Source organism: Glycine soja, chromosome 18, assembly GCF_004193775.1.
Source record: "Glycine soja cultivar W05 chromosome 18, ASM419377v2, whole genome shotgun sequence".
NCBI classification, from domain to species: Eukaryota; Viridiplantae; Streptophyta; class Magnoliopsida; order Fabales; family Fabaceae; genus Glycine; species Glycine soja.
In genome coordinates this window covers 46,399,144-46,414,021 of record NC_041019.1, presented here as the reverse complement: position 1 = coordinate 46,414,021, position 14,878 = coordinate 46,399,144, and the positions used below count along the sequence as shown (strand labels likewise).

At 36.8% G+C, this 14,878-nt stretch overlaps 1 protein-coding gene and 1 pseudogene across 1 annotated transcript; one reads left to right on the top strand and one right to left on the bottom strand.

The window, feature by feature from the left end:
* Positions 1–6,943: 6,943 nt before the first annotated feature.
* Positions 6,944–10,126, top strand: LOC114397318. Its single transcript, XM_028359386.1, has 2 exons — positions 6,944–9,199; positions 9,254–10,126. The coding sequence occupies exons 1-2, from the start codon at positions 6,944–6,946 to the stop codon at positions 10,124–10,126; spliced, it is 3,129 nt and encodes a 1,042-aa protein (XP_028215187.1).
* Positions 10,127–12,187: 2,061 nt separating this feature from the next.
* Positions 12,188–14,486, bottom strand: LOC114397317 (annotated as a pseudogene).
* Between the last annotated feature and the right edge of the window lie 392 nt (positions 14,487–14,878).

Sequence of the window (14,878 nt, the reverse complement as noted above, 5' to 3'; positions counted from 1 at the left end):
GCATATAATTCTTGATTTATTGGAAATCAAATATCTTATATTTACGTATAATCAGTATTATAAGTCTATATAAACATGAAAATTGTGTACTCTGATACATGATTTTTAATTTATTATTTTTTTTAATTTTTTCTTATTTTACATCGTATCAAAGTTAGGTTGAGGGAATAAGAAAAAATTGTCTCTCATCGGGGAGAAGTTCCTGCTTAGTCCTTTTGCTTGCATGTCTTTCTTTTATAATTCTTTTTCTAGTTTTTGGTGGACCATGTTTTCTGGTAATTTTTTTAGCGAGTGTTCTTATCCGATGAACCATATTTTGATATGCAAAATTTGTCACTGTGAGCACCATCGAACTCGTCTCCTAGTCTTAGGTTAAGCCTAGTTTTCTCTGACGCCATCAGAGTTGCCACGCACCGCCACCTTCTTTGACCATCTTTTTTAATCTTTTTTAGGTTTTGTCATATCTACTTCTCTCGGGTGCGATCTAGGTGCATCCATTACCACCATTGTTCTCATCTCCCTTTGCTGAGTTTGACCATGTAATCAACCACCATTGACATCATCAGAGATGCCGTTGTTTGACCCTTTTTGTTTTGTTCTTTTCACTTGCAGATTTCATTTATGATGTTCTTTTCTTCTCTATCCCCCTATTGGGTCTCCATAATTAGTTCTAAAGCTTCCAAATCTTTGTTTTAAGTTCCAACTCTTTTTTTCAAGCAATATTCCCTAACTTTACCAGGATCCTTGAGTTGCATGTGTTCAAAATATTGGTTTGAAACTTTCAAAAATTGATTTTAAGAAAGTCCAAACTTGTTTTTCTTGGGCTAATGAATATTGTGGCCCTCTCTTTCTAGTGATATTTTTTTATTTTACCAACATTCTTGAGTTGTCTTTTAAACTATTGTCTTTTTTAATAGAACTTAAGTTTTATTTTTCTTATTGGGAATAAAATTTTCTTGTAACAAGCTCAAAACATAGTAAGATTTAACTTAAGGGAAAGTGTTGAAAATGTGACAAATATTCTAAATGATATCGTAATATATGCAATTTGTAGGTATTTATTGTAATAAATGCTATAAGCCTATATAAATACGTATTTGCTGTGTACTCCAACATACGATTTTCACTCTATTATTTCTCTATTTTCCTCTTATTTTTCAAGGATGAATGTGGCTCAATGACATGCGATAATAATTCTTAAAATGTTATTATTCAAGATTTTTTTTGAAAAAACACTTCCGTTGAAGAAGGATTCCTGAAAGGTTCTCATTCAATACGAGAATTCATATTTATAATATAGAAGTGATTAGATTAAGAGGAAAAGAACAAAAAGGAAATAAAAACCTTTGATGTATAATAAAATATTTATTTGACACAATTTATAATGATGTGTTACAAAATGTAATTCATTATCGTGTTTTTGCATGAATTATCATTGCATTTTCTAGGGTGAAAAGACAATGATATTTGCCAATGTCTCATGTCATGCCCAATTGGCTTGGCTATTTAGGTCCGCTCATCTTGATTAAAGTTGTATTTGGTTTAGAGGAAAGAAATAAAATAAATAAAAATAAAAGAAAGATAATTTTAAAAAAAGAAATAGAATATAAATAAAATGATATGTTTTATTATTTGATTTAAAAGAAATAAGTGAGAAATTGTATAGAAATGATATTATAAAATTGTTTAATTGAAATAAAATAGGAAATTAAATACTTGAACCCACAAGCAGGTTACTTAATTACTTCTTTTAAAAATCATCAGCACCAAAATCCTTTCCGTCCGAAGCCTCTTATTTCTGTCGCGCGAACTGAGCAGAGCCTAAGTGTCACTTGAAACTATAATTTTATCTCTGTCTATTAATTTATACTACTAATAACTTCTCTAACTACCACTTATAACCACTGTAATAAATATTAATGTTATTTTTAATATTCCATCGGGATTGAAATATAACAAAAAAAAATATTTCTCTTTATTTAAAAAAATTAATTAACATCATTTAAACATAAAGATAGTATTGTTAAATAAGAAATAGTTGGTTGCATTTAATTGCATAATACAAAAAAGAAAAAAGTTGTTAGAAATAAAACTCAGAAAGATATTTTTAGAAGTAATATCATTAAATAATAAAGAGTTGGTTAAACTTTACTTGGAGGTATATTTTATTTTATTACACATGTATTTTTTTTCCTTATATTTTAATTTGGAGGTAGTAATAAATAAAATGAGGGTTTTACTGGCAAGTACCCTAACATATTGGTTAAAGAATTAAAAGAATAAAATATTTATTATAAAAATTATAAGAGAATGTCAAAAAGATTATAAACAATATAATTTTACACATTTCAATAAAAATATTTATCTTTTTAGTTCTCTAATCAATACCTAAAAAAGACACTAATTAATATTTATTAATCTTAAAATTCCAAGATCATGATTCATGACTTGTGTTTTGGACTTTGGAAAACCATGAAAAAAATATTATACACAATCTCAATAACTGACATTCACATCTCTTGAAAGGTTCACAAATCATAGTAAATAACAATAACATAACAATAATAAACCATATGAATTAGTGGCCTTGATTTAAATGATAGCAGTCCCATCATCCCATGTTTGGCAAAGTGAATTGATAAAGGTTCAAGAGTGGTCTTGATTTAAATGATAGCAGTCCCATCATCCCATGTTTGGCAAAGAGAATGATAAAGGTTCAAGGCAACAAAACACATTAAATAAGACGCTAGACAACAAAACTCTTGTTAATTTACTAGTAAAATTGTTTTTGACTAAATAGGGATAGAAGCAATTGTAACTTGAAATTACCAATGTACCAAAAAATAAAGTTAAAAAACTCAATTCCATAAATACACTGATCTCTCCCTCTCTTTCTTTGTCTTTTGGTGCAACGTATTTAATTTAAAATCTTGGAGAATGAAGCCCCTTCTTTGCTTTAATTTGTGTTTCTTGTTATCCACGCTTACTAGGTTCTATGGGCAGCGTAGGTAATTAAAATTGTGAAAATATGAGACTCAAGTGATAAATTAGAGAAGACTGATAGGCCACAGCCACACAACTGGATTTGCAAGAAGGTTGGTCTCAGTTGTCCCTTTTGCTTATGTTATTTCGCTTTCGTAGTGATATGATAGCATTGTGTTTCATCTTCCATAAGACAAATGTTTGCAACCAAGCAACAAGGTTTCCCCCAAAGGTCAAAGCTTGTCAATAATGTTAAGAGATATTGAAATTTGGACCACTATAAAGTAGTTGTGGTCTAGTGCAGGTCATTAAGCACTGGTTCCTGCGTGCCTCCTTCAAAAGCATTCCATAAAGACTAAATTATTACATGATAAAAATCTTCAACAGCACATTTCTCTTCCTTTCTTTTGGGTCACCACTCCGGTTGATCTTTGACCATATTAAATCCAACATGATAAAAAGTAACTCAAAAAGATGATGGCAACAATTATGAAAACCAACTTTTATATGTGGGCCTTCATCATCCTGAGGCTGAGGCTGGGTTTCCCTCATCGTGCAAATACAATACACGAATTTAATAAAAATGGATTTCAAGTGTAGGGTATCGATAATTGTCGAATTTAATAAAAATGGATTTCAAGTGTAGGGTATCAATAATTGTAAAGCTATGACGATGATTTTGAATTTACTAGTCTTGAAGATAAATCTAGCATTTTTTATAACTAAGAGTTATATGAGATTTTTTATTTGACATATAACTAATTTTTTATTAGAGTAAAATGTTACTTTCAGATACCATTTCATGCCCAATTCAAAAATTAAATCTAAAACTTTAATTAAAAGACTCAAGTATCAAATCACTTTTATAAAAAACTTTTGGTTTTATAAATCATTGATTATTCACATGACAGTATAACTTTAGGACAGAATAGAATTTCTTGACATGATATCAAAGGTTTCACTGATAACCAATTGGTCGGTGATTTGATTATTGGTTCCTCTTTTGTCCGTTACATTAAATTTCAATATGAAGTAGTGGAGGGAGGAGTGGAGACGTTTTGTCCACATTTGAATTTCATGAAATTCATAATTTTGCGATGAGGCTTACATTAGATATATATAAAACTATTCCTGATCAGTTCCTAAATGAGCAAAAATTCTATGTTATCTTCATCATTTCACTATGTGCAGATATAATAGTAATGTACGCATTTCTTATACTTAATTCGTGAAGAACGTTCACTAATCATTATACAAACTTTATTCTACAGCGCAATTTTCCAAGCACTTTCTGTATATAGCTTTAAAAAAATTTCAACCTACTATTCCCATTTCCCAGCTCTACTAATTCCAAATATACAGAAGAGACATAAAACATATTTTATCAGTATATAATTATAAGACTTTTTAAATTAATTTATTCTCTTAAAAAATAATTAATTTATTTAATCACTATTTCAATTATTTTTACTGTCATTTCAAAATTATTTTTTTATCTCTTGATTTATTTAATTATTTTTCATTAATGTTTAAAAATAAAATAATTAAGTAAAAATATATACGAAAAAAATAATTAATATATCTAAAAATTAAAAATAAATCTTACAAAAAAAAAGATAAACAAATTTATAAAAAAAAAAATCTTATAATTAGAGACAGATGAAGTACAAAGGAACAGAGAAAATGAAACACCCAAAGATTTTCTGAACAGTGTGCTTGAAAAGTTAATCCTCCAGAAAAATACTTTTTTCTTTTCTTTTAATTTCATGAACGTAAAGCCAATGGAGAAGAAAAATAGCATTGAGCGAAGAACAATGATTTGTTCAAAAAAGAAAAAAAGCACATGTGATTTTACAATTACGAGCCGATTCAATAGAGGAAAGTTGTAATATATTGGATTGTACCTGTTCATACAACAGTAACCCATTGTTCTTAACCCAGACTGGACTGTATATAATTTGACATTAATTTTGTTAAGTTTTTTTCACAAAAATACTTTTTTAGGAAACTAGCTTTTTAGTTATATTTTAATATATTATGAAATTGGTTTTTTTAATGTAAGAAATTATATTACGGAAAAGCTTAGCCAAAAGCACATGTGTAAAAAATTAGTTTTCACAACTTACAACCACTTAGGAAGCCTAAGCCAAAATATCCAAACTTAAAGGTAAACTTAGTAATAACTGTATTAATGAACTAATAAAATATTTAATAAATCACTTCATTTTTTTTGTTTTAGTAAAGATGATATTATGCTCGAGTGGAATAAGACTAATATGTGTTGTAATTTTTTTTAAGTATTTAACGTGATTGTGTATTCAAAATTTGAATTTGAAACAACTAGTTAAGTTAGGATAATTTCATACATGTTAATCTATGCACTTGGTGATAAAATTAAATATTTTGAATTAAATAAGTCCACTTTAATTTCTCCTCATGATATTTTTGTTTAACTAGCTTTTTTGGTAAATTTGTGGTGAGGATTGCTTTCAAACCATTTTCTAAACAATTTTTTAATACATAGTATATTATTGATTAAAATTGATTGATATATGATATTGGGTGAGAAGATAAAGACATTACTCACGTTAGTTTGTCTGAGCAATATTACCCATACTAATGTTTGCTCTAGTATGTTCTCATTTCCAATTACTACAAATGCATCTCAAAAGAAACATTTTTGTGTTGATAATTAAACAACAAGAAGACAGGTATAAAATAAACAATTCAGAATATTATTTGGAACCTTTCTTGCCTCACTAATTGAGAAATTATTTGCAGACTTTACAGCCATTTAAAATTAGTCTTTCGATTTTTAGACACCTACAGTGTATATATGCTCGGGTGACACCTTTCCACATCATTAATATGCTCCAATGGTCCATCATCAAATCAACAAGCCATGATCGCATAGGCGGCATAGTTGTTTATTAATTGTTCTTAATCCCAAAACTTGACTTTGGTATAGTTATTCTTTGTTGTCTCTTTGTGTTCACAGTTCAACACCCTTACTCTTTTGTTGTCCTATATTATAGTCTTACAATAATTTTCAAATTTTCCTCTTTTAAATTGATTTATCCAATTTTCCTAATTAATTTTTTTTGTCCGGTAGTCTTTTTTTTATGTTCATATAAAAAAGGAAAGGAGTATCCATGGATACCTGTTGCTCAAGGTCAAGGTTTATAAATATGAGTTTTCTTAATTATGGTGAAACCGAGAAAGATGGTTTTATTATTTTTGAATATCACGTGTTTTTGTAAGATTGCATGTGAAGAGATTTTAATGTTTTGCTATGTATACGAATATATTTTGTTGGTAGAAATTAATCTTATATATGAGCATAAGAAAGATAATTTTCCTTTAAATCAATTGTAGGAGAAGATTTGGAAATAGTTATGAATATCAGTAATGCATGTTTGGGTCTTCCATGTATTCAATTAATATAATAAGTAAGAAGAATTTATAGTTTGAGAATAAAAATTGCCAAATAGTTAAGTGACTTGCAGATTAATTAAATTTAATGATAGCATAGCAATGCCTGTGGTACAAACAGTAGTTACAAGTACAGAGCAAGCAATACCTGAGGTACAAACAACAGTTACGAGTACAGAGCAAACAAAGCCATACGAAGGTGAGGTGCGAATAGCAGGTGATAGTAAGAGAAGGGTCTTTAGGCCCAAGTACCTGAAAGATTACATTTGAAGCTGAAGACTCGTGAAGATGATGCTGCAGGATCGTGTCCAACGGTCTTGATATTTTCCATTACCTTGATATTCCAATTTTGCATAAAAAGACAAATTCGGTTATTGTAGAATGTCACTATAAATATCCTTATGTAAATAACAACATCATCAATAAGAATTTCACCTTCTTCTCAAACTTGGTTGTGGAGGTTTCCCTGGTCCTCGAATTCCAGGGATTTCATAAGCAGTGAGTGTATCAATTTGGTGCTCTCGTTGTAATGCCTGACTCCCCTCATACTCTTGCTTCCTTAGAGGATGCCATTCTTAAGTTGGCCGCGCGGCAATTGTCCATGGGTGAGACCCTACAAACGGTCACCTTCCAGCTCACCGAAATCCTCCATCGTCTTCCTTCTCCGGCTCCCACCACAGGTCCTACCGCGGCTACCCCTACTTCATCTTCCTTACCTGCACACCAGCACATAATTAAAATTGATGTTCCTCGATTTGATGGGAGTGACCCCTCTGGGTGGATCTTCAAGATCACCCAGTACTTCGAGTACCATTCCACCCCAGAGGCAGAGCGACTTACCATTGCTGCGTTCTACATGGACGGCCGTGCGTTGGCTTGGTTCCAGTGGATGAACGGCAATGGCCAATTCACGTCGTGGCCTGCCTTTCTTCAAGCCGTTCAGACCAGGTTCGCTCCTTCCCAGTACGAGGACCCCATCGGCGTCCTGTTCAAGTTGACTCAGAAGGGTACCGTGAACCAGTACCTCGCTGAATTCGAAGAACTGGCAAACCGCATCGTCGGACTTCCTCCACCCTTTTTGCTGAGCTGCTTCGTATCGGGGTTGTCGCTGGAAATCCGTCGCGAAGTCCAAGCCCACCAACCCCTGACACTTGTCCAGGCGGCGGGGCTGGCTCGCCTGCAGGAGGAAAAGTTCCTCGATGGCCGCCACCTCTCCCGCACTCGTCAACCCCCCACCATACATGCCCATCCTCAACCCCAACAGCCTCATCCTCAACCCAACCCCACCCACCTCGGCCCTCTTTCTCTCCATCAGAACCCTAATTCCCCTATGCCCATACGTTCGGTCCCTACCCCACCTATGTTACCCCCACCTCCGTGCCCTACCCCTTCCCCTGTGAAACGCCTCACCCCGGAGGAAATTGCCTCTCGCCGGGAGCAAGGGCTGTGTTTCACGTGCGACGAGAAATACCACAGAGGGCATCACTGCGCCTCTAGGGCATTTCTTCTGGTCGCTAAGGAAGACGACCCTCTTCCAGCCCTTATAAATCCCCCTGACCCGCAGCCCGACCCAGCCCCACCTGACCCGAGTGACCCGTACCCGGCCCAGATTAGTTTTAATTCTTTAGCTGGACAAGTGGCCCCCGAAATGCTGCGTTTCATGGGCTTCATCGGAGACCGTCAGGTCGTCTTGCTGGTGGACGATGGGAGTACCCACAACTTCATCCAGCTGCAGCTGGTTTCAGAGTTGGGTCTCTCCACACGTGACACGCGCCCCCTGCGTGTCATGGTTGGCAACGGACAACAATTTGAATGTGCGCGCGTCTGCGAAGATGTCTCGGTGGTTATTCAGAGCACTCATTTCACTGTTGACCTGCATATGTTGCCCATTGCCGGCGCAAACGTAGTTCTGGGGGTACAATGGTTGAAGTCCCTCGGGCCAGTCCTCACCGACTATAACACGCTATGTATGAAGTTCTTTCATGCTGACAATTTGGTCGAATTAAAAGGAGACACTGAGACCACTTTAAACTTCATTTCCTCCACCCAATTCCATCGTCTCCGACGACACCAACCAACTAGTCTTTACTTCCATGTTGCCATTTTACCAGAGCCCCCTTCCATCCAAGCCAGTCCTACTTCTCTTCCACAAATTCAGGCCCTCCTCGACCGTTACCACTCCCTATTTCAACCACCCAGTGCCTTGCCCCCGCAACGGGAGACCGACCATCATATCCATCTCCTTCCCCAAGCCACACCCGTAAATGTCCGCCCCTATCGTTACCCCCACTTCCAGAAGCAGGAGATTGAGCAACAAGTTGAACTTATGCTACAGAAGGGACTGATACGTCCCAGCAATAGCCCCTTTTCATCTCCGGTCTTGCTTGTCAAGAAGCAAGATGGATCATGGAGATTTTGCGTGGACTATCGGGCGCTTAATGCTCTCACCATTAAAGACAGGTTCCCAATACCTACTGTAGACGAATTGTTAGATGAATTAGGGGGTGCTCATTATTTTTCCAAGCTCGATTTACTTCAGGGGTACCATCAAATTCGTATGTGCCCAGAAGACATTTCGAAAACCGCTTTCAGAACCCATCACGACCATTACGAATTTCGCGTAATGTCGTTTGGGCTATGCAATGCCCCCTCCTCATTTCAAGCTACGATGAACGCAATCTTTCGGCCATATCTCAGGCGCTTCATTATTGTCTTCTTTGATGACATATTGGTCTACAGCGCGTCTTTGACAGAGCATCTTAATCACCTTGAAATCACCTTCCAGGTATTACTCACTCATCAATTTGTACTCAAATTGTCAAAGTGCTTTTTTGCGTAGAACCGAGTAGAGTACCTGAGCCATATCGTGTCGTCGGAGGGAGTAAAGCCTGTCACCTCGAAGGTTGAGGCCATCATGCATTGGCCCAGTCCCCATTTGATTAAAGCAGTTAGAAGTTTTTTGGGGCTCGCCGGTTTCTATAGGCGTTTCATCAGAGGTTATGCTACCATAGCTGCCCCTCTAGTCCACATCACCACAAAAGCCCAATTTTTGTGGACAGATAAAGCCCAGGAAGCATTTGAGAAACTGAAACTTGCGGTTTCAACTGCCCCTGTGTTATCCTTGCCGGATTTTGAGCAACCCTTCACCGTCGAGACTGATGCCTCCGGTGTGGGGATGGGAGTCGTCTTATCTCAACAGGGCCACCCTTTGGCTTTCTTTAGCAAGCCTTTTCCCAAGAAACTCTTGAGCGCATCCACTTATGTGAGGGAATTATTTGTCGTCACGACAGCGGTTAAGAAGTGGAGGCAGTATTTATTGGGCCACCGCTTCACCATCGTCACGGACCATAGAAGCCTGAAGGAATTATTAACACAGCTTATACAGACCCCAGAGCAACATACGTATTTAGCAAGACTGATGGGATATGACTACCATATAATTCATTGTTTTGGAGCTTTGAATCAAGCTGCCAATGCTCTTTCGCGCTTGCCGGAGCATACTTCCTCACTGATGATGTTATCGGTACCCTGTCTCACTTTCATGGAGGAGCTTCGCCGGCAGTTGGAAGCTTCCCCTGAATATGTGAATCAGAGGCAAGCAATTAATGAATCTCCCACCACATTTCCAAGTTGCATATCGATTAGAGCTTATGAAATCCCTGGAATTCGAGGACCAGGGAAACCTCCACAACCAAGTTTGAGAAGAAGGTGAAATTCTTATTGATGGTGTTGTTATTTACATAAGGATATTTATAGTGATATTCTACAATAACCGAATTTGTCTTTTTATGCAAAATTGGAATATCAAGGTAATGGAAAATATCAAGACTGTTGGACACGATCCTGCAGCATCATCTTCACGAGTCTTCAGCTTCAAACGTAATCTTTCAGGTACTTGGGCCTAAAGACCCTTCTCTTACTATCACCTGCTATTCGCACCTCACCTTCGTATGACTTTGTTTGCTCTGTACTCGTAACTGCTGTTTGTACCTCAGGTATTGCTTGCTCTGTACTTGTAACTACTGTTTGTACCACAGGCATTGCTATGCTATCACTCGGGGGCCCTTGCAGAATCACCTTGTCCTCAAGGTGATAGTCTTGCTGAAGGGTGTCCCAATCTTCCCAAGTCGTGTCATCAGGAGTGAGTCCTTTCCATTGAACGAGCACTTGCCATGGGTCTGCTGGAGTGGGTCTTTTGTAATCCAGGATAGAAAATGGAGAGATGAGGGGTTGATCGTGCAAGAACTGGTCCGGCAACTGGACCGGAGTTTCAGACTCCGGTGGTCCCTGAAACAGCTTCAATACTGAGCAATGGAAAACAGGGTGAACACGCGCATTTTCCGGCAGCTCTAATCGATATGCAACTGGTCCCACACGCTCAAGCACCTTGAAGGGACCATAGAACCTCTTTGCTAATTTCCCGTGCACCCCAAGATGATCCTTTACTGATGATTGTCTGCGAGGCCGGAGTTTGAGTAAGACCCAATCTTCAGGCTGATACGACATTTCTCTTCTCTTCGTGTCCGCGAACTTCTTCATCTGAGCTTGGGCCTTCAAAAGCTTCTTGCGGATACATTGGAATGTCTCTTCCCTGTCTTTAAGCATCTCATCAACCGCATCCAATTTGGAAGTTCCTGTGATATAATCTGGGAAATTGAACGGTTTCTGTCCAAAAGTAATCTCATAAGGTGTGGATCCCGTTGCCGCGTTCCAAGAGGTATTATGGGACCACTCCACCCATAAGAGTAGCTTCCCCCACATGCGCGGTCTCCGATGAACAAAGGCGCGTAAACATTGCTCGATGATTCTGTTCATCACCTCAGTTTGCCCATCTGTCTGAGGGTGATAAGCATAACTCATTCGAAGCTGCGTCCCACTCAATTGAAATAGCTCACGCCAGAAATTGCTGAGGAACAGGGGGTCTCGGTCTGAGACTAAGCTTCACGGGATCCCATGAATTTTCCCCACCATCTCCATGAACAGGACAGCCACCATGTGAGCTGTGTGTGAAGCAGGTAAAGTACCCAGGTGTATGCCCTTAGAGAACCGATCAACGACCACTAAGATTACGGAATGGCCTTGAAAGGGTGGAAGGCCCATTATAAAATCTAGAGAAAGATCTTCCCACGGCCGTTGTGGCACCGGCAAAGGACAGAGCAGACCTGCACTTTTCTTGGTCTCGTACTTAGTGAGCTGACAATCAACACATTGTGCAACGAATTTAGTGACATCCATGCGAAGACCAGGCCAACTGAAGTTTTCTGACACTCGAGCTAAGGTCTTAGCCACTCCCATGTGTCCACCGGCGGGAATTGAGTAAAATTCAGTGAGTAGAGTGGGTATTAAGGGAAGTCCCCTGGGGAGCCATATGCGTTTCTGGTGCAGGATGAGGTTATTGACAATTTAACCTTAATAAAATGATAACAGTCTTAAAGAACTTCATACCTTAGATCCTTACCTGGGCGATGATGGTTTATATATGGCAGGAAGGTGCCTGAAAAATGACTCAACGCTTGAGTCTGTATCAACACTTAGTATCAATATCAGATCACAAGACATATCATCACCCCTTAATTTGACTGATATTTATCAATGATCTTAACAATTAACATAGCCCGATTCTCTGGAGATTAGAGAGGAACATGACATCAAGTGCATCTCAATTGTTTGGCAGAAGGAGAGGTGTGTGTAGGATAATTGCTCAAGAGGACTTCTTTTATAACACAAATTATTGCCCCACGGTACATATGATTTTCATATAACGTATACATAACTTATTTATTAAATATTGTATCACACTTAGAGCAAACAAATAAGAAACTGATGTTAAAGACATACAATGTAATATGTTACATATTTGCATTTTTAAATAACTTACACAATTTGTCCTTGATAAAGTAGTAGCAATTCAGGCTCATCAATTCTATGTAGTAAAACCATGCTTGCCTCCAGTAAGGATTAATATATAAAGCTGCTACAGTTACCAATAAAGCTGATGTGTATGACACGACAAAGCTCACATAGAAAACAAACATGTCTACCAAACTATCACTGTCTTCATCATTTGGTAAAATAACAGGTAGGGGATTGCAACTTTTTGGTAGTAGAGGTCCACAAAGGAACTGATTACCCTTGTAGCTGCTTTCTTCAAATGTCGAAAATCGCTCTTTACTTTTAGGTGTTGCACCAGATAAGTTATTGTGCACCACATTGAATACAGCAAGGGAGGTTAACTCACTCAGTTGAGGAAGAATTTGGCCACTCAACTTGTTAAATGAAAGATCCAAACTTTCTGTTTGAACCAAATTGGAGAATGTAGTCGGAATCCGCCCTGTCAAATCATTAAATTACAAGTTTAATGATTGAATTCTTGTCAAGTTTCCAAGCTCAAATGGGATATTCCCCTTTAGTTTATTGCAGGACAAGTCAATTCCAGCCATGTAAGCAAGGATTCTCCTCGTGTAAGTGTTGGCTCTATTCTTTTAAGTGAAATTTGCTTTCTCTTCCACATTTGGCAATATTGGTGTGTCAAAAGGCATGTAATAATATCCGTGATCTGCCAAAATCCAACCAGACAATATTTCCAAGAATAGCTCAGGGTACTTAATATCAAAAGTCATTTTACCCAAGCAATTGGGTATTGCACCAGAAAAATTATTATGAGAAAGGTCTAGTATGCTTCAATCTATCAATTGGCATAACTGCTTTGGTATATCCCCAGTTAAGTGATTGCCTTTCAAAAGGAGAATGTTCAGCTTTGTATGTTCCTGTATCAAATCTTCAAGGCCATCGATTATTTCGTTGAAGCTAAGGTCTAGTAGCATCACTGCAGAATAGCTTCCATTGATCATTCTTTTGGATAATCCTCTCAAATGGATAATGCTCCCCGAAGAATTTATAAAAGATGGAACAACACCAATCAAATTATTTTGGGAGAGATCTAGATAAAGTATATTTTCAAGTTCGGTCAATTCTAATGGAATAGATCCTTCAAAATGATTATTGGACATACGAAGCTCTTGCAAACCTGACATGTTTTTTATAAGGCTTGGAATCTTTCCCACCAAATGATTATCGCTTTTATCCAATGAAGTGATGCATGGACTAAAAATGCTGCTTGGGAGTCTACCAGTAAATCTATTATCATTCAGTAACAAGGATGAAACCTTACCTCTGGATTGGTACAGAACTCCAAATATGCCTTCAGGTATTTCTCCACACAATTGATTATTTGAGAGATCCAATGTATGTAATGAGCTCATGTTGCTTAGCTCATGTGGAATTTCTCTCGACAAATGATTATTTGAGAGATCCAATGTTTGCAGCAAGTTCATTTGGCCAAACTCGCCAAGAACTGAACCATGGATTGCATTTATAGACATATCTAAAATTTTCAAATTTGGAAAAATTGAATTAATATTGTTACTCAGGATTTGACCTGTTATTGCATTATCAGATACATCAATTCTTTTCAGCTTGAGTAGGGGACGGGATGGCAGCTGGATTAACCCAGTAAAGGAACAATTTTTCAGAACAAGGTTTGTCATTTTTGTGTTGTTTTCTAATAACCATTTTGGAAACTCTCCTCCTAGTTTACAACCAGTGAAATCCAAATAAGTCAAATTGTAATGGTAATGAAGAAAGATTGGAAGGGGGAGAGAATTGGTTTCAACCCTTGAAGATAAACTGAGCACTTGCAACTGAAATTTTGGAACCCATGTTTCCAAAGTAGAGTGAGTCATGTATGACTTTATTCCCATTGCCATATATGAACTTAAGGTTTGAATGATTGGAAAATGGAGCGAATGAAATAGGGACTTCAAACTGGTTTCTTTCAAAACCAAGATATTCAAGGGATGTAAGACTTGCAAGGTTAGATCCAATATTACCAGCAAAATTATTACCAGAAAATCCAACTTCCTGAGGGATGAGAAGTTAACAAAATATGGTTGAAGTGGCCCTTTGAATTGATTATTACTAATGTATAACTCCTCAAGCATCTTAAGCCCAGACCAATATGAGAAATTATATATTTGGATAGAAGTACTATATTTGTTAGAAAGCGATTTCATAATGAAAAATTATATATATAAATTCACTAAAATAGATTAAATATTGAATCAACTGCAGAGTGTATACCTTGAAGGACGACAAAACCGGTGATGTTATTACGACTGAAATCAATAATTTCCAAATGGTTTGACGCCAATCCTGCCAGGGATAAACAAAGGATTGATTGATTACACTATCATTGTTACAGATCGAATACAATAGTCTTTTTCACTCATCGAATAGAATTATATATAGCAATTAATTTCCTTGTTTAGTTAAATTATAGATATATAAAAATACAATGAAAGGGTTGGTAACTTGGTATGCTGAAACAAAAAAAATCCATGATTGCTAAAAGTACTAACCACTAATATTGAATGATCCTTCCAATAGGTTGCTGCTTAAATTAAGA